This window comes from Phacochoerus africanus, chromosome 8, assembly GCF_016906955.1.
Source record: "Phacochoerus africanus isolate WHEZ1 chromosome 8, ROS_Pafr_v1, whole genome shotgun sequence".
Lineage (NCBI taxonomy): Eukaryota > Metazoa > Chordata > Mammalia > Artiodactyla > Suidae > Phacochoerus > Phacochoerus africanus.
This window is the reverse complement of record NC_062551.1, coordinates 101,247,359-101,271,708: the sequence shown is the minus strand read 5'-3', so window position 1 is coordinate 101,271,708 and position 24,350 is coordinate 101,247,359. Positions and strand designations below refer to the sequence as shown.

General features: G+C 44.0%; 1 protein-coding gene across 12 annotated transcripts in view; it reads right to left on the bottom strand.

Annotated features, from left to right (window-relative positions):
• Positions 1-15,618: 15,618 nt before the first annotated feature.
• EPB41L3 (erythrocyte membrane protein band 4.1 like 3) overlaps positions 15,619-24,350 on the bottom strand; it is a 188,690-nt gene continuing 179,958 nt past the window's right edge. For 4 of the 12 annotated variants that reach the window (XM_047793774.1, XM_047793772.1, XM_047793773.1 and 1 more), the window contains 7 exons: positions 21,306-21,428; positions 20,350-20,736; positions 19,419-19,550; positions 18,830-18,928; positions 18,312-18,392; positions 17,924-18,040; positions 15,619-16,760 (listed from right to left, as the gene is read on the bottom strand). In XM_047793774.1, the coding sequence (XP_047649730.1) occupies positions 17,930-18,040; positions 18,312-18,392; positions 18,830-18,928; positions 19,419-19,550; positions 20,350-20,736; positions 21,306-21,428 (933 nt within the window). In that variant the 3' untranslated portion in view covers positions 15,619-16,760; positions 17,924-17,929. Of the gene's footprint in view, positions 16,761-17,923; positions 18,041-18,311; positions 18,393-18,829; positions 18,929-19,418; positions 19,551-20,349; positions 20,737-21,305; positions 21,429-21,923; positions 22,608-23,582; positions 23,682-24,350 lie in introns of all 12 variants that reach the window. The other 8 variants (XM_047793776.1, XM_047793778.1, XM_047793777.1 and 5 more) reach the window with 3 other exon arrangements.

The window sequence follows — 24,350 nt, the reverse complement described above, 5'->3', positions numbered from 1 at the left end:
TGCAAAATGTATGGTAGTTTGTATCCTGAAAATGGACTGCCTCACAGGATTTTAGACTGCTGACTGAGGAACTATCCAGTGCCAGGGACACTGGAGCAGGGAGGTGAGTCCCAGGATAGGATTTCCTCCATCCTCATTTTGAAGAGAGGTATTTTAAGCAGGATCTCAGCCACCTTCATTTGGGTCAGCTTGCTGAGATGTGGATCTAAGGCTTCTCTAGGACTGGGTGGTGGTTGGGACTGGGCCTAGTCTGGGCCTAGGGACTAAAGGTGCATCCTAGTGATTAGAATCTTGAAATTTGCTGATAAATGGTTTCTTTCCATTTCTGCTCTTTAAGATGTGCTCAGAGCTGAGACACACTCTTGAGTAGTAGTCCAGAGGTAATTTTAGAAATACAGCCCAATAGCAGAAGTTAATGAAAAAACACCTTCAGGTCAACATGAAGTACTCAAAATGTGAGCTTTATGAAAAGCCAGACTCAGGCTGGAAGATGGCCCCTTTACATCGAGGTGGGGGCAGCTTGCTCAGTGTCCTTCTGGCCCCCAAATGCCCTGTGTCATCTGTCTGCTCAATACAAGATGGAAACTTTTCTGAAATCAAACTAGGTGGCAGTCCCCCAAATTCAAGCCTCCTGACAAAACTGTTGAAAGCAGAGCAAAGTGATCCCTGAAATACAGCAATGTCTTGCACCGTTGCTGTGAATACACTGGAAAGTGAAATGTTATACAAATCTGACAACTTTTAAATTTAGAATGCATGTGATATTTGCGTGGGCTAAACCTCCATCAGGCAGAAGATGCCTGGGGAGGCTCTAAAATCCAGTACCAGTATTTTCTCTTCTCTGAATTGGGAAAAGGAATTACACCACTATTTGAATCACCTTCCATATACAAAGTAATGTATCCTTTAAATATATAATAAATAGTATGCCAAGTTTGCATTTAGGATATAGTTTGGAAATGCAAACTTTCTCTGTGTAAAAAGTAATCAATTATAAATATACAATAACCTAACTGAATGCAAGATGAAGACGCTGATAAGGGGGGACTAATTTTCATGGGCAAAAGAGGGGGAAAAAAGGTAGAGTGAGAGATGATTTATCAGCCTCCTCTCATTTACACAATCAGCTGGATAAACCTTGTGAATTATGTTTGCCTTGGCCCTTGCATGCACCCAGAGTACAGGTGGGGTAGGTGGGTTTTAAATCTCTTAGCAACAGTGTTTCCGCTGTAATTAATATGCCACATCAATCCAGTGCTTCTCTTGTTAGGCGTTCATTCCTTTTTTTTTTCATTACTCAATGAATTTATTGCATTTATAGTTGTACAATGATCATCACACCCCAATTTTATAGCATTTCCACCACAAACCCCCAGCGCATCCCCCCACCCCCCAACCTGTCCCCTTTGGAAACCATGTTTTCCAAAGTCTGTTAGTATCTGTTCTGCAAAGAAGTTCATTGTGTCCTTTTTTCAGATTCCACATGTCAGTGATAAAATTTGATGTTGGTGTCTCATTGACTGACTGACTTCATTTAGCATGATAATTTCTAGGTCCATCCATGTTGCTAAAAATGTTAGGCGTTCATTTCTAATGTCTTTTACTGATGTGATAGGGAACCATTCATCGTTCCATTAGCGGGAACTTTGAAGGATGTCCAGCCAGCAGATTGTGCAGGGCTGGAAACTATTTCTTTGACAAGAGACCTAACAAAAAACAAGGGAAGACGGGCCTCATTAGCATCATGTTTTTTAAAGGTCTTAAAAAAAAAAAAAAGGCACCTTTGCATCCTATGTCCTTCAGCATATTATTTCGGAAGTACACAAGGGGATGGAGATGTTTTCTTTATTATTTAAAGTTACAAGTCGTCTTCAGTTCTTTAGCATCTTAGTCTCATAAACATATTCTAAATTTAATTCAGTGTGAAGGAACCTAGGACCTGGCTGTGACCTAGTATTAAGAGGTGGGATTCGGAGAGTTTAAGGCAAGCCTAGATGGTAAAGAATCACCTCTGAGAGGTTTGGAGTGATTTAGAAGTGACAGCTTACATATACATAGGACGCAGAGTTGGAATAACTGAGCTGCAAACAATTAGAGTGCGGGGCGGGCGGGGGGAGTGTCAAGCAGGCACATACGTTTTACTCTCTTGGAGTATTGCTACCCACAGAAAACTGCCTCCCAACACACTTCCCTGGACAATTTAAGCTCCACCTTAGCTTTGTTTGGTTCATATTCAACCAATCGGGGAGCTCAACGACCCCCCCACCGCCGCCCAAACACTGCAGGGTACATTTGTAAAAAGCTTGAAATCCAGAACATGTGTTCCCCTATCCCCCAGTTTACGTGAAGGTTTTTGATCTTCTAGGCTAGGCCAGGCCACAGAACCCCACTTAGAGCGGTAACTGAAGCGGAGCCAAGTACTAATGTTACTGAATCGGGTTTAGTTTTGCCCAACGCCCAGTGAGCCAGAGGCCGAGATGCCCCTCAAATTTCCAGCAGCGAGAGGGTTTCTGCATGAGACAAGTGCAGAAACGGGAGGAGAAAGTCAGAGATTCCCCTCCCAAAGGCAGGGGCTCGGGGTATTTACGGGATGAGCTGGGCGGCGCACCTGCAGAGCGCGGGGACCACGCGGAAGGTGATAGGAAACAGGTGGGACATCATCCTTCTCAGCGCAGGGGCCGCCTCTGCATTTTCAAAAGCAGAGGCCTCGGCAAGATCTGAGGGTGGAGTTTTCAAAAGGTCACGGAGTGGACACTCGCACAGAGCCAGTTGGAAGCAGGCGTTATCCAGTCTTCACCAGCTCAGCTGGGGCAAACCTCTCCTTGTTATGGCTTCATGCACCTCGGAGGACCGGCAAATCTTTTGCAGCAACAGTTAAAACGACCTTGATTAGAGAAGGCAGGTTACAGGTGAAATGGATTTAATGATTTTTTTTATTTTTAATTTTTATTTTATTTTTAAAATTTTTATTTTTGTCTTTTTCTAGGCAAGTGGATTTAATGATTACCCAGGGTTTCAATACCAGTGGTGTAACGTTACTGTAAGGCAGAACATTCTTGTGAAAACTTTCTGTTGAGAGATGCCTGGAGGATGCCTCTGTTGAGGAGGTAAACTCAAACCCTAGCTTCCCAACCCCATGGTCCTCTTCTTCAGGTCTTCCACTAGACCAGGTGGTGGTGGGCATGCAAATCCCTCTTGGGAAAGACCAGAAGAAGAGGGTCATGGGGTTTGGGAAGTGGTGCCTCTTCCCTTCCTAGGGTTTGAGTTTGCCTCTGGGCTTGGGGAGAAAGCCCTGCAGTACCTGAGCCGTGTCAACCTGGAATGGGGGAGAAGGCAGCATAGACTTGCTCTTGTTGGGGAAAGACATAAATGATGGCGTCCGAGCGACATCACTAGAAAGGAAACGCTTACAGCGTGTCAGGTACTATTTGAATCATTTTACGTTTAAGTCGTTCTCACAGCCTATGACACTGTCATTTCTGTAGGTCAGAGCTGGTAAAATATTGTCACTTCGACATAGTTTACAGATTTTCCACCTTAAGATGTGAACAAAAGATTTTTTAATAATGACCCAATGTCCCAAAGCTAATGGGTGGCTGTACAGATCAAGTGTTCTTGCAGGAACAAAAGGCACCTTCAGAAGGGGATGACTGAGACATTAATGAAAGACTGCTTACAGATGGGGTTAAGTGAAATCAACAAGGATAGAGGAAGTTTCTGGAAAAGCCATCTTAAAGTAGTCCAGTGGGCACTGGGAGGTGGCTGGAGCTGGAAGCAAAGGGGTGAAGTGTGTGTGTGTGTCTGTGTTTAGGACGGGTGACTTAGAAGTCACCTCTCAGTGTGCTGGTCTTATAGATGGTGCCAGTATAAAAGAACTGAGGTCAGGTGTTTATTCTTTATAATATATAATGCCTGTCAAAAAATTTTGCAGGAGCCATTCCGAGCACAGCATGGACCACTGCAAGGGATTGACAGCTAGATATTAGTCATGAGTTCTTAAATACCATCCATTTATCATCAGCCCTTAATTAATGGGGACCCAACTGCCCAGAACACGCAGCGAGACTTCTGCCTCCTCTTTATCCCCTGCCCCCTGCCGGGTCACACTGAGAAGGAAGGGGAATGACAAGCAAACATGATGTCCAAGTTTGAAGAAGCCACCTGTAGCCAGAGCAGCCAGTCCTTGGTAAGTGTCCGGATACTGTCAGTCAGGCCAGACTTCCCTCTCAACTTTTCATCTTTACACTGTCTCTTGCCAACCTTTGTTCCCTCTGTTCCAGCTGCCCCCTTCCTCCACTGGCTCCCATCCGCTAACCCTGATGGATGGAAAATACTTTCTCAGAAGTGACTAGAAGAAACCTGAGAAATGACTCTTGCACAAGGAAGCTAGGCTGCCCACCCTATTTGAGGATGTGTTCAATCCTAAGGATAACTCACCTATTTTATTGTATTTTATTTTTTGGCTGTACCGATGGCCTGTGGAAGTTCCTGGGTCAGGGTTGAAACTGCACCACAGCAGTGACAACGCCAGATCTTTAGCCCACTGTACCACCAGGGAACTCTGCACCCATTTTAAAATCTAAGAACATCCCAACCAATGCCCATGGCATCCACAGCTGGCTTGACTTCCCCAGATGCTCCTGATAATCTAATTCTCTCCAAACATAAGAGGTAATGTCATGCTTCATGCTTCAAATGGACCATCCCTGTATCTTTTTTTCAGGAAACACTCCTTCACCTTAAATTCAAGTGTTTAAAAGTTCAAAGCACTTAATGTTTGCACATAAAGTGAATTTTAGATTACATTCTTTTTTGGAGAGAGTCACATAACAGGCTGTTACAAATTTATTCCAAAAAGCAACTTTCACATTCTGTCCTGAGGTCAGTAACATACATTCCCTTTGCCTCCTGTACTTACAACTCTGTAATTACAACTCAAGAAATAATATATGAAGATTCTGATACATGGAAAGATCCTGAAAAAGTGTTTTGAATTATTAAAGAAGAAATCATTCATAGTATTGGCATGAAGTATATTACATAGTACTGTCAGCCTTTGAACATTACTAAGTCATGTGTGACATATACGGTATAAAGAAATCAGACTACTCTGTTCTACCTATTTCTGCTAGTTGAGAAGTTTTGTACAAAAAATTCATTTAATAATTCTGACACCTGTGGTCAATTAATCTTTGACAAAGGAGGCAAAGAATATAAAATGAGAAAAAGACAGTCTTTTCAGCAAGTGGTGCTGGGAAAACTGGACAGCAACATGTAAATCAGTGAAACTAGAACACACCCTCACACCATGCACAAAAATAAATAACACTGTAAATCAGCTATAATAGAAAAAATAAAAATCATTATAAAAAATGGCTTAAAGACTTAAACATAAAGACATCATAAAACTAGAAGAGAACATAGGCAAAATATTCTCTGACATCAACTGTGTAAATGTTTCCTTAGGTCAGTCTCCCAAGGCAAGAGAAGTAAAAGCAAAAATAATGGGACCTAATCAAACTTAAAAGCTTTTGCACAGCAAAGGAAATAAAACCCCCCAAAGACACCCTATGGAATGGGAGAACATAGTTGCAAATGATACAACCAACAAGGGCTTAATCCCCAAAATATACAAACAACTCATACAACTCAACAGCAAAAACAAAAACAAACAAAAACAAAACAAAGCAAAAAAACCTGAACAACAACAACAAAAACAACCCAAATGACAAATGGGCAGAAGACCTAGATATTTCTCCAAAGAAGATATACAGATAGCCAACAAACACATGAAGAAAATGCTCAACATCACTAATTATTAGAGAAATGTAGATCAAAACTTCAATGAGGTACCATCTCACACTGGTCAGACTTATCATTAATAAGTCTACAAATAAAAAATGCTAGAGAGGGTGTGGAGAAAAGGGAACCCTACTTCTCTGTTGGTGGGAATGTAGATTGGTACAACCATTATGGAAAACAGTATGGAGGTTCCTCAGAGAACTAAATATAGAACTACCAGAAGTTCCAGTAATCCCACTCCTGGGCATATATCTGGATAAAAAAACTTTCATTCTAAAAGATACATGCACCACTATATTCATTCCAGCACTATTCACAATAGCCAAGACATGGAAACAGCCTAAATGTCCATTGACAGATGAATGGATTAAGAAGATGTGGTATATATACAAAAAGGAATACTACTCAGCCATAAAAAAGAAAATACCATTTGCAGCAACATGGATAGAACTAGAGATTCTCATACTAAGTGAAGTAAGTCAGAAAGAGAAAGACAAATACCATATGATATCACTTATATGTGGAATCTAAAACGTGGCACAAATGAACCTATCTACAAAACAGAAACAAACTCATGGGCAGAGAACAGACTTGTGGTTGCCAAGCAGGAGGGGGAGGGAGTGGGATGGACTGGGAGTTTGGGGTTAGTAGATGCAAACTGTTGCATTTGGAGTGAATAAGCAATGAGATCCTGCTGTATAGCTTAAAGAACTATATCCAATCCCTTGTGATGGAAAATAATGGAAGATATGAAAAAAAGAATGTATACACACACACACACATACATATATATAATTTGGGAATCACTTTGCTGTACAGCAGAAATTGACAGGACACTGTCAATCAACTATAATAAACATTTTTTTTTAATTTAAAAAAGATTTTCAAAAAGTCAAAAAAAAATTGGAAGAACTACTGGATAAGAAACTCAATCCAGGAGTTCCCGTCATGGCACAGTGGTTAACGAATCTGACTAGGAACCATGAGGTTGCGGGTTCGATCCCTGGCCTCGCTCAGTGGATTAAGGATCTGGCGTTGCCATGAGCTGTGGTGTAGGTCGCAGATGCGGCTCGGATCCTGCGTTGCTGTGGCTCTGGCGTAGGCTGGCAGCTACATCTCCGATTGGACCCCTAGCCTGGGAGCCTCCATATGCCACAGGAGCAGCCCTAGATAAAGGCAAAAAAAAAAAAAAAAGAAACTCAATCCAGGAGTTCCTGTTATGGCTCAGTGGGTTGAGGACCTAATATGGTCTCTGTGAGGATGCAGGTTTGGTCCCTGGTCTCACTCAGTGGATGAAGGACCTGGCATTGCCACAAGCTGTGGCATAGTCCACAGATGTGGATTGGATCTGGGGTTGCTGTGGCACCTGCAGCTCCAGTTTGACCCCTAGCCTGGGAACTTCCATATGCCGGGGTGCGGCCAGTCGTTGTACCTCTGGGTTTTTCTGTTACCATCTCTAGAGAGGAGATGCGCTACGACCTCCAAGTTATAAAAATCCTCCTGTCATCTCCACCCTTCTCTTTAGAGCCCAGACTTTGGACTTCAGCTGCAGCTCCTTCTGGGGGTGGGTGTTGCCATCAGAAGCCCTTTGGTGACCCTCGGTCACTTGTACTGGCATTGTCACTCTTGGGACATTTCCCTTAGACTTCTGCTGGTCTCTGTTAAACCATCATTTAGGTAACACTCCCGCAGTTACAGAGCAGAGGACAGAACCGGCAGCAGATGGTATCTGGAAGCATAAAGTGACAGACCTGGGAACATTCCTGGGTGAGAAGCTTCTATTTCCAGAGTCCTGCTCCTCACCCGGTTCCAGCTCCTTTATCTGGTGAAGTTCCACATCCTTTAAGGATCAAGTCCATTGTCACTTCTACCTCACTTGGGAGAGGCTCTTTCTCCTCGGGGCTCCTAATTTTTACCCACCACTGTCAAATCTGTCATCACCTCCTATTGCATATTGATTTTTTGCCTGCTTGCTCACCTCTTTAGGAATATCCTTACAAGTGGCCATGATTGGTTCTTCTCTAGGGTAGCTTATTTCCAGGCTCTGTGAGCCTGTGTATAAGGCCTGTCTTGGGTGATTATAACAAACAAATGCTGAAGCCCTTTTGGGTGCATCATTTCAATCTTTTAAAGGTTATTTCGGTGCTTCCCTCCTTGGGAACTTTCTACTTTCCTGTCACTTTGGTGATTCTTATCAGTGTTCCCTGGTAGACAATTAAAGGTATGATTTTTTTGACCAATTAGCTCAGGAAGGTCAGACTTTAGCATCTTAAAAAAAAAAAAAAATCCCCAAGTGGAGTTCCCGTCATGGTTCAGTGGTTAATGAATTTGACTAGGAACCATGAGGTTGTGGGTTCGATCCCTGGCCTCGATCAGTGGGTTAAGGATCCGGCATTACTGTGAGCTGTGGTGTAGGTTGCAGATGTGGTTTGGATCCCGCTTTGCTGTGGCTGTGGCGTAGGCTGGTGGCCACAGCTCCGATTAGACCCTTAGCCTGGGAACCTCCATAGGCCATGGGCGTGGCCCTAGAAAAGCCAAAAAAAGAAAAAAAAAAAGAAAAAAGGAAAAAAAAAATCCCCAAGTGATGCTAACATACATTTAGGCTTAAGACCTGCTGCTCTGGAAGATGCAGAGCTGGTGCTGCCTGCAGATTCCTCCTGTCTTAGTCCTCAGGAACCAGCCCCAGAAAAGGCATCAGATAATAACCAGCTCAAGAATATAAATGTTCTATGAAGTTCTGGAATGCTATCACTTATTGACTCTATTCATAAAAAAAAAGGTGCATGCAAATCTAAAATCCCCACGCAGAAAATGGAACTAATCCACAAATAAGTGCGTGCCTCATACACACCTACATACCAACAAGTAACACGAGAATCATAGGAACCTGCATGTGTAGGTTCTGGATTCATCTGGATTCATGCTGAACATTGCTAAGCATTGTGCCAGCTGCTCCACAGGCCCAGTATCTTTGACACTATCCTCGAAATTCATGATGGCATGAGGGTCATCACACATAAACATTTTCTTTTTGTCCCTCTGAACAAAGTGAACATTGACCCGGATACAGGGAAGGATCCTAGCTGGGGTCACTCACATCGCTTGAATCATAACAAGAGAAAGACTTTTGCAGTCTCCGAACTTTTTTCAAGCAGAAGCAAGCTGCTGTTCCTGAGATAAAGCAGTGTGAGTTCTCATATACAGAGTTAGTGATGCACGGCATTGAGGGGGGAACTCAATCATTGCATCAAACTGCCGTTTTCAATTTTACAAAGAACTCTTGCATGTGTTCTTATCTGATAATAGCCTCACAGAATCAAAGGCTTTTCACCATAGCAACCTTAGTAGTTGGCCCTTTTTAACATTGAAGAAACTGAGGCTCAAATGCTTAAGTGACTCTCTTAGAGTGACAAAACTAGTTAAGTGGTAGGAGATGGGATTACTGAGTCCAGGGTCTACGGGTTTAGCTTTTGTTTTTTTAGGACATGCTTGCTTAAAGAAAGACAGCACTAGTGAGAGACAGTTTCACACAGAGGAAAGCAAAAATTGAGCCAACTACAGAAGCACCCTCTTTCAATTATACAGTGGTTAACACTTAAAATTACTTTCCCAGTATCCTAAATGACTGCCCTTACAAAGCAAATGCACTGCCTAAACCATGGCTGCACGCTTTTTCTTTACTTGGCAAGATCTCTTGGAGAGCATTACTAAAAATAACTTCATTATCTGTAATAGAAACTCATCTATCACCATTCTAATTAGAATGTGACTAAAGAAATCAGTAGTGAACAAAGGCGTTTTGGACATTTGGTGCCTATAATAATGGCTTTGAAGTTCCAGGGAAAAGTCAGTTTTCCAAATGTCTCCTCATTTATATCTCTCACTCGCCATTCTTCTCAGTTCTCAAAGAAACTGTTTTTAAATATATATAATAATGGTAATAGACATTTGCAGAAACTGGAAAAATAGAACAGCACAAAGAAGGAAAAAAAACCTTATATGCTCTCCTCTCAGAGAAAATCACTACTATTTTGATGCACCTGAGCATTTTCTGCACAGATAAGCATTTCTGCCTACTTAGCACCATAGTGTATAAACTCTTTTGTTACACACTTTCACACTTATTAGAATTATTTCCTCCATCAGGTAGATATTCTACAGTTTTTGGTGGTTGCACAGTATTCTACTTACTAAATAGCATTATTTATAAATTTTCCACTTCACTGAATAGTTACTGATTTTTATGAGCAACAACCGTGCTAAATAGCCTTGTATATTAATTTCTGTAAACCTGTCATATTGAAGAAAAATTCCCAGAAACAGATTTGCTGGGTCAAATCTTTACGCAAAATTTAAGAATATACATCTCGGGAGTTCCCGTCGTGGCGGAGTGGTTAACGAATCCAACTAGGAAACATGAGGTTGTGGGTCTGGTCCCTGCCCTTGCTTAGTGGGTTAACGATCCGGCATTGCCGTGAGCTGTGGTGTAGGTTGCAGACGCGGCTCGGATCCCGAGTTGCTGTGGTTCTGGAGTAGGCCGGTGGCTACAGCTCCGATTGGACCTCTAGCCTGGGAACCTCCATATGCCGTGGGAGCGGCCCAAAGAAATAGCAAAAAAAAAAAAAAAAAAAAAGAATATACATCTTGGAGTTTCCCTTGTGGCTCAGTGGGTTAAGGACCTGCCATAGTCTCCTTGAGGATATGGGTTCAATCCCTGGCCTCGCTCAGCACAAGGCGCAGCATAGATCACAGATGCAGCTCAGATCTGTCCTTGCTGTGGCTACGGTGGAGGCCAGCAGCTGCAGCTCTTATTCAACCCCTAGCCCAGGAACTTCCGTTTGCTGCAGGTGTGGCCATAAAAAGGGGGAAAAAAAATAATATACATCTTAATCGATTCTATCCCAAATCATCAACTTATACTTCTGCTGGAAATGGCTTTTGCTTTGCATCCTCCCAAAGCTTAGAATGAAAATCATGCTTTGACCAATTGATTATTGGAAAAGTATACTGCATTGAAAGTGGGCATTTAAAAAAATGTGCATTTCTTTGTCATTGTCTTTGGGGATCATTTAGCTTTCAGAATTATTCCAAGATAATGAGCAAGCCTGAAATTTAGCCAAAAATACTCTGGTTCCTCCTTGAATGGGGTGCTGTGAAAATCCACATATTATCTTGGCTGATAAGCTCTTTCTTAAGCTTGCAACACAAGAAGCTGTCCAATCTCTTAAAAGATTACATTTATCGCAAAGAAACATCAGAGGCTCTTGAGCATGGGTGTGCATGCATGTAACCACACTGGGGCGGGGGGGCGGGGAGGGGAGGTGTTGAGTATCTCCTCACTCTTCAGAGTTAATCAGCTCTGATAAGAAACAATTTGTCAAAATGAAATATCCTGAGAAAACAATTTTACATGCACCAATGACCTGCCACAAAAATGTATTTATAAAAAAAATGCAACAATCCACTTTTACTTCATGAATAAATGCCCATTAAAACACTAGGCCACAGGAATGGCAATTCAAGGCAGACCCTTCTGACACTGGTTAGTTGACCATAAAGAGAAAGACAGAAAAAAAAAAAAAGCATTAAATGGAGGTACAGACAACCCTTGTTAGTAAGTTAGAAGCAGTTTTATTATTTACTTATTTTCTGTGGCTGCACCTGTGGTATATGCAAGTTCTTGGGTCAGGAACTGAATCCGAGCTGCAACTAAGCTGTAGTAAAGCTGGATCCTTTAACCCACTGTTGCAGGCTGGTACCCGCGCCTCTGCAGTGACCCGAGCTGCTGCAGTCGATTCTTAACCTGCTACAGCACAGTGGGAACTCCTAGAAGCAATTTTAGATTGCTGTTCTAGACTCCCTGTTAATTTTTAAAAAACAGCTAGGATTGACTCTGACTTAGAACATACTAGATGTGCTAGAAAGGATAAAGGAAATAGATTCTAGCAATTGTTTAAAAAAAAATGGAAAGGGAGTTCCCGTTGTGACACATTGGAAACGATTCTGACTGGCGTCCATGGGGATGAGGGTTTGATCCCTGGCCTCGATCAGTGGGTTGGGGATCTGGTGTTGCCATGAGCTGTGGTGTAGGTCACAGACGAGGCTCGGATCTTGTGTTGCTGTCGCATAGGCCGGCAGCTGTGGCTCTACCCCTAGCCTGGGAACCTCCGTATGCTGCAGGTATGGCCCTCAAAAGCGAAAATCAATCAATCAATCAATAAAATGGAAAGATTCATTTGTGCCATATATCAAATTCCAGATTGTTATATCATATGGTATTCGTTTTTCTCTGACTTCACTTAGTATGAGAGTCTCTAGTTCCATCCATGTTGCTGCAAATGGCATTATTCTGTTCTTTTTTATGGGTCAGTAGTATTCCATCGTATATATATACACTTCTTAATCCATTCATCTGTTAATGGACATTTAGGTTGTTTCCATGGCTATTGTAGATAGTGCTGCAATGAACAGAGGGGTGCATGTCTTTTTCAAGGAAAGTTTTGTCTGGATACATGCCCAAGAGTGGGATTGCTGGGTCATAGAGTAGTTCTAATGCATGGCACAAATGAACCTTTCCACAGAATAGAAACTCATGGACTTGCAGAACAGACCTGTGGTTGCCAAGGGAGAGGGTGAAGGAGCGGGATGGACTGGGAATCTGGGGTTAATAGATGCAAACTATTGCCTTTGGAATGGATAAGCAATGAGATCCTGCTGTATAGCACTGGGAACTATATCTAGTCACTTGTAATGGAGCATGATGGAAGGTAATGTGAGAAAAAGAATGTGTATGTATATATGTGTGACTGGGTCACTTTGCTGTACAGTAGAAAATTGACAGAACACTGTAAACCAACTATAATGGAAAAAATACAAATCATTAAAAAGAACACCCCCAAAAACCTGACTGGACAATCCCACAAGGTGCATGGCCTAACTCACTGCCAAGTGGAAGGAACATGGTGGTTCTGGGAAATGTGAGCAAAAAAGGGAACAGAGGGTGGGAAAATTCTTCTGGGAGATGAAACTTTGTGAAATGCCCACATGATTCATGTTGTCCTCATTTCTCTGGCTGGGGCAGCGACATCTCAGCATCAGTGTAGTTCCATCCGTTAATCCCAGCACAGGCTGGGGCTTCAGTCCCAGGCTGAGCTCCATGCCAGCCCCACAGGACGGAAAGCAGGGAGCACTACCCTGAAGGAAGACTATTTCCTGAAATAGCAATTTGCTCTATGACTCCAAAGAAAACATCAGGAAGATTTTTTTTTTTTTTTTTGGCTTGGCAACTCAAAACGGATGTTTCTGCAGATCCCTGTGTGATAAACCTGGAACTGCAGGTTACCAATAGGCTGGTCCATAATGCCTTTAAGTTTGAAACTTTTTCTCCTGCTCATTTGAGACACCCATAAATTCCTGTTTTCTTACAAACCTGGACCTGGACCTTAGAACAAATTGAGAAGGCAAGCATTTCTTTCCTGTGAGGCAGCAGCTAACAGTAGTGGGATTCTTCAGTTTCTGAAAGTGTAAAGGCGGAGGGAGGTCTTTTACACATCTCACACAATCCAACAGTTTTCTGTATTAGCCGTCATGGCTGAAAACAATGTTCTGAGATTATCTAAGAGTTTTGTGATCAGCATAAGCCAGTTTCATACATTAGTGGAATGGAGCTTTGAACCTGTTGGATGAGGTAAAGTGAGACAGTGATGGATTAACCTCCAAATGTGAATTTTAAATTTGTCAATGCTATGAGCAGAGCCTGTGACTTGCTTGTGATCAGTGGAATATGGCAAAGGTTAAAGTCCCTCCCTTGATTATGCCATGTTATCTGAGACTCTATTTTGCCAGCCGACTCACTATAGACTCTCCATTTCTGGCTTTGACGAAGTTGCCAAGGGTCCTACAACCACAAGATGAGAGATTCTGCAAACAATCACAGCTTAGAAGTGGCTTCTTCCCCTGTCCAGCCTCCAAATGAGACCTCAGCCCAGCCGACACCTCGATAGACACCTTATAGAGCAGACCCAGGGAAACTGCCTGCACTCCTGACTCTCAGTGGCTGTGAGAAAACTGATGCATACTGTTTTAAGCTGTTCATTTGTGGTGATGTGTTACGCGGCAATTGAAAAACAGATACAGATGTTGGTTCTAGAAGTGGGGCACTGCTGTCACTGATACCCAAGTATGTGGGAGTGGTTTGGAACTTCCCAGAACACTGGGTGGAGGCTGGAAAAATTCTGAGACACAAAAAAGAAGAGAAAGCTGAAAATGTGTAAATTCCTTGACAATGTATAGTTTTGGTTATTTATTTATTTATTTTTTTGGCTGCACCTGCAGCATATGGGAGTTCCTGGGCCAGGGATCGAATCTGAGCTGCAACCTATGCCACAGCTGGGGCAATGCTGGATCCTTAGCTCATTGCATTGGGCCAGGGACAGAACCTCCATTTCAGCAGCTATATGAGCCACTGTAGAGACAACAATGTATCCTTAACCCAATGTGCCATAAGAGAACTCTCCAACATTTTTTCTTTTTATGGCCAACACCTGAGGCATATGGCTATTCCCAGACTAAGGGTGGAATCAGAGCTGCAGCTGCTGGCCTACACCATAGCCACAGCAATACCGGATCTGAGCTGTATCTGCGACTTAGCACAGCTCGTGGCAATGCCAGATCCTTAACCCACTGAGCAGGGCCAGGGATCTAACCTGCATCCTCTGAGACAACGTTGGGTCCTTAACCCGCCGAGCCATAATGGGAACTATTTTTTTTTTTTAATGGCCACACCCCTGCATATGGAAGTTTTTGGGCCACGGGTCAAACTGCACCTCGACAGCGACCTGAACCACTGCAGTTGGATTCTTAACTCACTGTGCCACAGCGGCAACTCCCACATTTTTTTTTTTTTGGATTGGCTTCAAACACAATTAAAATGATGCTTCAGTTCTTAAAGGGAGTATTTAGTATTGACCATAAGGACAAACTGGTAACAACTTCGAGAGAAATGATTACAATCTGACTCCATCAATAAGGCTAAGATATCAAATCTAACAATTTCATAAAAAAAAAGGGTTTTTTTGAAAAGTCTGGAAATGAGGTAGGAAATGCTGGTGGGCGCATTTCAGCGTTAGGTTGGCCACTGGTAACAGAAAGTCTAATTCTTAGGCTCTGGCCTGCAAGGAGCCTGCTGTGAATGATCGTGGCCCTGCACGGGCACTAGCTCCTGTGCTAAGCTCTGGAGCTGAAGTGAGATGGAGGGTCTCTCTGGAACATTAAAAGCCCACAGAAACACTGGGCTGGTATCACAGCCCTTCTCCCAATAGAAAAACTAGAACTCTGAGGAGTTTCTGAGAATTCAGTGGAAACGAACCTGACTAGTATTCATGAGGACATGGGTTCAATCCCTGGCCTCGCTCAGTGGGTTAAGGATCCGGCATTGCCGTGAGCTGTGGTACAGGTCACAGACATGGCTTGGATCTGGTGTGGCTGTGGCTGTGGTGTAGGCCAGCAGCTGTACCTCTGACTCGACCCCTATAGCCGGTGAACTTCCATGTGCCGCAGGTGCAGCCCTAAGGGAAAAAAAAAAAAGAAAAAGCAAAACTCTGAAAATGAGATTCTGTGATACTAGCTGTACTTTTTAAGGCCTTCATAGGCAACTGACGATTTATCTTTGTGTACTTTGTTCCCTGTCTGTATGCACTTTTTCTCCTATATAAAAGACAGGCTCTCTCTACCCTGCAGATGAATGAGGCTTTTGATGTCATGCAAATGCTACCTCTGGGCTTCACACACAGCACCCAAAGTACTTCACACACAGGATTAGATATTTGAATGCGTTTACCATTTTTATTTTGCTATGCAGAAACATACATTCACCATGGGCTGTGGGATGCAGTTGACAGTATAATGGAGCATATATCTTTCTGAAGGCTATTTATAACTAAACACTAAATAGTTTAATTACAGTGGAAATTCTGTACAGTTTAAGGCTTGGCTCTGAACTAGATTGTAAATATGGACCAGATTCGGAAATAAAACACTTTTTTTTTTTCAAGTAAAAGGAGAAAAATCAATTAAAAAATACAAGGAAGAAGAAACGAAAGAAAACAATGCAACAGAAGTCCAACGGGTTTTCCTGGAGTGAAATTTCATAATATGGCCGACTAACAAAAATACAGGTTTTCTTTCCAAAATAATGATAATTTACATATTTAGGACTTGTTAGGGGACTCTGGGAAGCTTTCCAGATTGAACACAGACCAAAAGCGGATGACAGGGAGGAAATCACATTAATATGCTGAAATCAGCACTACCTTCTAATGAATTAAATTAGATTACACAAAGCGGGACTGTAAGCATTAAATATTTCCAGAGGATCAGAGAGTCATTACTGTTTCAGGGTGAGTGATAAACCAGATGAAACAAGTACAAGAATCAAGTTGTTTACTGCATAAACTCTGTTACTGGCACATCTAATCTTGGATAAACCTGACGTACCGGACCTACACAGCTTCTAGAAGTTTAGGGTCACCTTCACTGATCTGTAAACAAAAGACCTGTCACCTAAGAAGTCTCATTTTTGTTTAGACTTTCGCCATAATAAGCTACGAAAGGCATGGATTGTATTATGTGTTACATGAGATCACGGTTTATGTGGCTGGTTTATGCACGTGCAGGTGTAGCTGGAAACTTAGACGCTGTGTGAAAATTAAAAATGCTGCTGTTTTTGTAATTTTATTGTTGCTTCATGCAATATCAGTTTAGTGATGCTGATTCGGATTGCTTTATGATGGGAAGAGCTCTCTGCCAGTGTCTTTAGTTATGGTCAAGGTCAGTTCTTCTGGATTGAAATTGTCCACGGGCAGATACAAGTCAGTGAGTTAGAAGAGGGAACTCCACAGAGATTCTGGTTTTTCCTAACGGTCTGCATTGCCTGGCTTCATGTGCAGGCTAGGTTACTCCTGTAGGGAAGAGATTTGGTCGGTTACTCAGCTGGAAACACCCGAGAGTTTCCCTCAGCTCGAGGCCATGGGAAAAGTATCTTGCAAGGTGATGAAAAGCTCTTTTTGACCAGATACTGCAAAATAGCAGCGTATGTCCCTGAGAGGCTCTCTCTGAAATAACATCACCCAAGTGGCTGAACTCACTGAAGAGAATCTTTTTTCGGGGGGGGGGTGGATGACGACTTTCTATCTTCCAAGTGGCATTATGAATTTGAATATGAGTGATTTTCATTTTGATTTTTCTTGGAGAGAGGCCCCTTGGTTCCTTAAACCAATTTTGGAGAACTTATTTATCCACATAGTGTTTAGGAGACTTTTATCACATAACCAAGGGTGCAAGTAGCCGCATTCAGCATTCAAAGCCCTCTAGGATTATGCGTGGGTTAGTATGCCGGACAAGTCTGCACACACACAGAAGGTGCTGTCTGCTTGTGATGCTGGCCAGAGAGCAGCCGGAAAGACATGCGATTCCTGGAGGAAAGCGAGACCACAAGACTGCATTTCTGCCTCCTCCCGAGACACAATGCTACACTCAGGTGAAAAATCGTCCCAAAGAAGACAGAAAATAGATGATAACCACAATGAAAGCGAGTGCTCGGGCTTCCAATTGTAAAACAAAGCAAAAGCAAAGGCATCGACAGGCTAGAACCAAACACAACTGAAGAGAAGGCTTACGGTGGGAGACCGCTGCCATCACAAGAAGGGGGTCTATTTTAGTTCCCTCGTATTTGGAACACACAAATTGCACCTCTCAGAACAAAACCATTTGAGTTCTGATTAAGCTACAGGGCAAGTGAAATCACGTCTAGCCTTTCAAGTCTGGATAATGAGAAGAGCACAGGGCGCGGATTAAAGGGGATGCAAGCGGGGACCACGCAAGCGGACGCAGCTTTCTCTTTATCCTCTAACTGGCAGGAGATGTAAAAAGTCCACAGGATGGAGCCTCCAAATCGGAAACAAACCTGCACCCACAAACCAATGCTCCACCCTCTTGATACCCAGCCCTGCAAATGCCAGTGAGAGAAAAAAGGAGAGAGAGGAGGCAGGTGGAGGGTGAGAGGGAAGCCCCAGGCCACATGCCAGCTGAGGCCAAGCCTAAGAGAACCAGCGTCACCTCTTACCTGGGCTCAATCCTCTCCATCTTCCGGGGTGATCTCTGTCTCTTTATGGACCACTACTTTGGTCACTGACATGTCAGGGTGCTGCTCTTTGGCCTCTTTAATTGCCTGAGCCAGCGCCTAGCCCCGGGAAATCACAGAAGGGCAGAGACAAAAAGGAGGTGGAACATGCATGATCAGAGCAAGGCAGAGACTTAGGCGCTAGATCTATAAACACAGTCTACAAACGGGGCACAATGATTGCAAAAGGAATTACACGTTGCGTATCAGAAACTTAACTCAGAAAACTGTTGAGGCTACAGGCTGGACTAGAGGGACCGCTCGGGGAAAAGCAGGACCCACCAATGTTTCTGTCTCTCTGCCGGGGCATCTACCGTCTGTAACACACTACCTGGTCGTGGTCAATGTCTGCATCTCCTGTGATAACGATTCGCTTCTCGATTCTCGTCTCTGAAATGCCTCCTTTCACAGTCTGAAAGGAATAAGCAAGCATTATGACATTACCCTCACTGTTGACTGGGGGGAAATGGCAGAAAACGCTAACACAGCTTCAAGTAACCTCACTCCTTCTTTCGGAATCCAAACGGAACCCTACAGCAGTTAGTCACAATTGCTAATTTCAGAAGGAAGGACAGAATAGGGTCCTCTGGGTTTGGCTGGCCAGGGCCTCTGGAACAGCCACCCTATGTCCTATGTAAGCCCTGGAGTACATATAAAGCAGAGGGTTATCTGGACGCACACTCCTCACCAGCACCTGGTAATGGGACCACAAATGCCCCACAAAGATAGCAGCCGAGAAAGCTCCAGGGCAGCTGCCCGGCATCCCAGAGTCACGTGAGGATCTGCTTGTGCAGCCCAACCCGGAAGTTCTGAATGGCTACCGGCCTTTATCGGTTCCCACTCACTTACTTTGGTGATGTGGGTGGTGGTGGTGGTGCTGGTGGTTTCAGATGTGATCGTCTGGGCACTCATTAGCACCCCCGGCTCCAAATCAGCGCCAAGATCAACCTAAGCGGGAGGGAGGAGACGCCACACTTGAATATATATGTTACCTCTTCGGACATCCGATGCACGGGGTTCAGGGGATGAGAATGGTGATTTAATCATCTGCCCTCTCTGTGCGGCTCCACCAGCCTGGGAGCTGCCCCTCTAAGTGGGAACGAACCAAAGACGGCCACTGTTAACCATCATTAAAAAATCGGGGCTTCAGAAATGTAAGCAGAGGCCGCCTGAGCTAGTGTTTTGCCTTATCTACAGCTCAGGTAATAGGTTTCTGAGCTTCTTGCTCCATTTTGAGATACAAGATGACCTGCCTAAGTCACCTGCTCTTCCTGGATTGGTAAAAGAATTACAATTATGGCCTTGTTCTTGAGAGAGACAGTCTGGTTGCTGGGTCCTCTGAGGCTCACAAATTCAATGTCATACAGTTACACTGAAGTGCATTCAAGCGGGGAAACAAGGGCCAGGGCCCTGGCCTTCGTAGATTTCACAGTCTTACCTGTGATGATTCATACGTTATGGTTTTTGTTTCTGTGTGAACTACGGGCACCTCCTTGGTAGAAATTTCTAGCTTTACTCCTCCTGGTGAAACACTGCCAAAGCTGATGGTTTCTGTCTTCACAGTTGATGACTATACCAACGGGAAGCAGGCAGAGTGGCTGTTACAGTTTGCACCAACACATGCTTTTTGTTTTGTTTCTTCTCTCCCCTCTTGGTGGATATATGTCAGCACAGGTTAGTATGAAATAAATGTTCACACATAACATGGGGGGTAAGTTGGGGAATGAAGCACACGACAGATACGTGTCAGTCTCCACAACATTCTTCACGTGGAAGGTTCCAGGTAAAGGAAATGGTTTTGAAGGAAACTGATCAAAACCCACATTTTCACCTTCCCTCTCCTCTAGCTCATGAACTAATTTTAATGGATGAAAAGTCCTAAATGAGGCTTTTATTTCATAACTTCTTAGAGAGAAGGAATAAGTAATATGACACTGAACCACTCCCCTGCTCAGAGACTTCAGGAATCTCAATAACAGAGACCAAAGATAAATCCTAGCATTTGGTGCCGGGGCAAGCCGGGTGTTGGTCCTTCTGGATAAGTAAACTGATCAGAAATAAATTTATTAAATTTCCTAATGTCTTGGCCGGGCATACATTTCCCAGATTTACTGCCAATGACTAATTACAACGAGAGTAGAAACCATTTCCTGGAACTACAGGTTATTAAGAATCATCATCCTGTGTGTTTGCATGGGGCCCCAGCGATGGAAACCAGCACGGATGCCCATAACTGCCATGCAAGAAGCCAAGACGAGGCCCACGCTGCTCTTGGAAAAGGTGGAAAATTAAACTGAGCCCCACCTTTGCCCTTAACTACCCTCCAGGGACTTCCTTCCACACGAAAAGTAACATTAACTGCTAGTTACCTCAAAATGAGGTTTTTGTTCCAGAGTTTCAGACACGTGGATGGCAGCACTCAGCCGCTCCTCCTCTGGCTCCTGGGAAGCAGCGGCCATCACTTCCTGCTCCAGGACAGCTCTGTCGGCCACCTCCCCCTTGTCCTCTTTCGCCCCCTCGGTCAGAGCAGAGCCTTCCTTCCCTTTCACGCCAGAAGCTTCGGCAGAGGCAGCCTGTGCTGCAGCATCCACACCATCTCCCGCAGTGGAAGAAGCATCTCCACTTGCATGCACGCTCATCACATGTCTTTCCTCCACCAACACCGTTTCCTGCACCACCTTCTCAGTGCTGAGTGGCTGGGGGCGCTGGGTAGTTTCTGTCTCTGTTTCACTGGACTCCGTCTTGGTTTCTGTTTTCTGTATAGTAAAAAAGGGTGGTATCAACGTGATTGTTCACAAAGCAAAGCCCAAAGATAAAACAAAACACCCACAAAAGAAGTCACTCACCAAATTGCCTCAAGCTTATAACCAGCAACACTTATAGAAAACAGAAATTAGCTTTCACTCCCTGCACCATAATCTTTGGTGCCTGCCCGCTGCCCCCGCTCCACCGCTTGAACCCGTGCTGCTTCTTCGGGATGTCGCCAAAGAAACAGAATGTGATATAAGATGCAATTAAAAACCAAAACAAAGTAAAAGCATTGTAGCACATGCACATTGGTTTGGGCTGCTTCCTGAGACCTAATAGGTAACACAAAATGCTTTAAAACATTAAAAGCTATTGAAATTTCTCACTATTTCTTACAAGGGAACTAAAGACATAATGGATCTGTGGGCCAGCACAAAGCCGGGTAACTGAAGACCCTTGGGTGTTTAAGGCAAAGCCACTTGGATACAAAACACACACACAAACACACCAAAACGGCATTAAAAAAAAAGGCAGAGAGGCAGAGGCAGAGACACCAAGGATGGAAAGGAATGGCCACCTGCACCCAGCTTTGAGAAGTGGAAGTAACCCCTCCTATGAATTCTGTCGGTTTCCTCGCAGACTCTAATAAACTGAAGATTTCAGAGCCATCCATGAGCTTTTCACCAGAAGACTGTTTAGTCTGAGTGAACAAAGAAATGGAGAGTCAAGCACAGACATGGGGACACAAGAGGTACATAAACATTCACAGCTGGTTAGACATAACGGGGGCGCAGGACCCAGGGTGAGGGAAGGCAGAATCCACGTAAGACTCGGAAACGGAAAAGAACGGAAATGAAAGAGCAAATCGGGGTGACCACGAGCTCCGGTTTGGTAAAGCGCAGAGAGTTACTGGGGTCAGGGCGGTGGTGGGTTAAGCAGATCCTTCTCCCCTGCACCGCAAGCCCCCGGCAGCACCCCCCACCTCGGGGTGAGCGCTGGAAATAAAACGGCAGGTGTCCCAATGCCCACGCTGGACCGCGGTGGTGACTCGAACGTGAAAACGAAAAAGCTCGGGTTGGCGGCTCTCAACATAAGGCAAACAGCAAGAAAAACGGAAAGGCTCAGGGTGGAAGGGCTGCCTCGGCAAACGTCATGCTGGAATCGCAAACGGCGGCCCAAAGGCGGCACCGGTTACCACGACTTGGGATGCGGCCACCTCGGTAACATAACGGGCGGTGGCGACGGTGACGGCCGGTTCCTGGGAGTACCTCCACTCGGACAGGCTCTTCCTGCGGGGACCGAACGGCCCCACCTTCAAGGCCTCGGCCTCGGGCTTGGGCTCTGCTCTGAGCCGCGCGCTCTCTGGGCCCGCCTCCCGCAAGGGCTCAGCATCCTCGGGGCTTGGCCGCCGTGACTCGGCTTCCTTGATGGGGGTCAGGGACTCTGACAGCCTCCGTTTGGGCGTGTGGACCTCGGGCCCTCTCCTGGCCCTGTCCTCAGTGCTGGCTCCCAGGACCCCGAGCTCTGCCAGGACAAGGGGGGTCTTCATAGATTCAGCCAGTCCCAGCTCCAGGGGGGAGGGTGGCACCACCTTCTCCCCCTCCTTGGCTTTTCCGGTCATAGTGACAATTTTTCCCGACACAGTGTCGTAGGACCTTCCGAGGGTGTATATCTTCTGCCTGCTGTCTTCCTTCAAGTGCATTTCTCGGGCCAGGTCTTCGAAGCTCTGCACTTCCACGGCACTGGACCCTAATAGGTCGGCCGGGATGTCACCCGTTCTACTGCTCAGGGTCACCACCTTGTACGTCACAATCTTTTTGGAATCACCATCAACTACCTCAGTGGGTATTTTGTCTACAATAACCCAATCCTCTGTGCCCTATATTTGAGATACAAAAGCTAAGTTAGAAAATCTGATGGTATCTCATTCCTAAAATAAAAAATGCTTTAAGACAATCAGGGTGAGCTACACTCAGGTCAGGGATGTGACAGCATAGGGCTGGTGTTGCTATTAATTACGGGGGCAGTCACTTCTCACTTGAAATTTACTGACTCTAACCTTTCACTTGGAATACGGTCTGCATGGAGACGGGCAATTTCAGATTTCTTGAAATAGGCACATACTCTGGCGGTAAATTTTGCAAGACGTATATATTTGAACTTAGGTTAAACATCTGATCATTTTTATATTTCAAGATTAAGTAACATTCCTGAAGCTGTTGCACAGGTTATTTAGCTTTACTTGTGTGGACACAGAAAGACGGCTTTCCAACACTGTACTTCATAACTGCTGTCCTCACCAAGAACTTGCCAGCATTTCCACAAAATTCTGTGAAAACCATTTTCCATGTTTGCAGATAATACTTCTTATGTGGTAGATGGAATGCACTAGAGCACTTATTACCCCAGAATGACTGAGGGCACCTGTGTTCCAGGCATTGTAATGAAATATCTCCCACTGTTCGGACACTGTTGGAGCCTCTCAGAAATAGGCCACAGTGGTCTGTACACTGTTCCGATCATATTTACAAGCGAAGCTGCATCATCGCAGGAATCTCTTTGCCACCTTCCTTAGTGTTAGTTCCAATGAGGCAGAAGAAATGGAAGTGAAGGAACTTCCGTATTTGGGAAACCTACCAGCATGTAGGCAGGTGACTAGTCTAATGGGTTACAGAGAGAAACCAAACCAGGGGCAGAGGAGCACATCGGTTTACGTTTGTTAACGCGGCTGTTTTCTACTTCCATGCTAATGGCCTGAAAACACAAATCTAGAAACAGGTGTGCCATAAGAAAAAGGATTACGGATTTATCTACATGCTGGTGCTGGGTGAAGGGAAATAAATTGAAAAATAACCTCTAGGGTCGATGGGACAGTTTTCTGGAAAATGATTTGATGAGAGGTAAACACAGAGCCTGCAGAGTCTCCTTCCTGAATGTTCTTTATCACACTGGGCTAGTGGGAAAACCAATAAAAGTTCAGAACTTGCAAAAGTTACTAGAAATCACCAAAATCAGTATCACTCTATGGGTGAAAGAGATAGTAAAAAAGCCCAATAATATCATTAAAAAACATATAATCATAATGCTTCAATGACCACACACAGACATAAATCACCTGGGAGCAAAAGCCACAAAGAAATGATGGCTAACGGATAACTACAATAGTAAGAAATTTCCCTCCCCAGAATCTATGCAAAAATGATAATACTTACCTTAGTGGCAAACAAGGTAAATTTTAAAAGGAAAGGAAACACTACAGACTTTTTAGTGACACTGAAATCTGAAGAGCAATTCCTTTCTGGAAAATTCCTTTATTTTTGTTTTTTACCTGAGACTCAAAAACTGGTGAGCTTCCTTGCTGCAAATAGATAACTTTTTCAGAAATCTCTCTTTCTTCTTTGGTCTGTTTGAATAAAGGGGGTTGGGTTGGAGAAGAGGAAGCAGACAGTTTCCAGAAAGGTAAGTTAGGAAGAGAGTTCTTTTACTGCGCTCTACATATAATAGTCATTTTTTTTTTTTCCTGAAGAAGTAAATTGTTGTTTATTCACCTGGAAAATGGTCTGAAACCATCTCAGTGATTAACAATTATTTCCAAAGAGTAACAGGTTATTTACTGAACTGC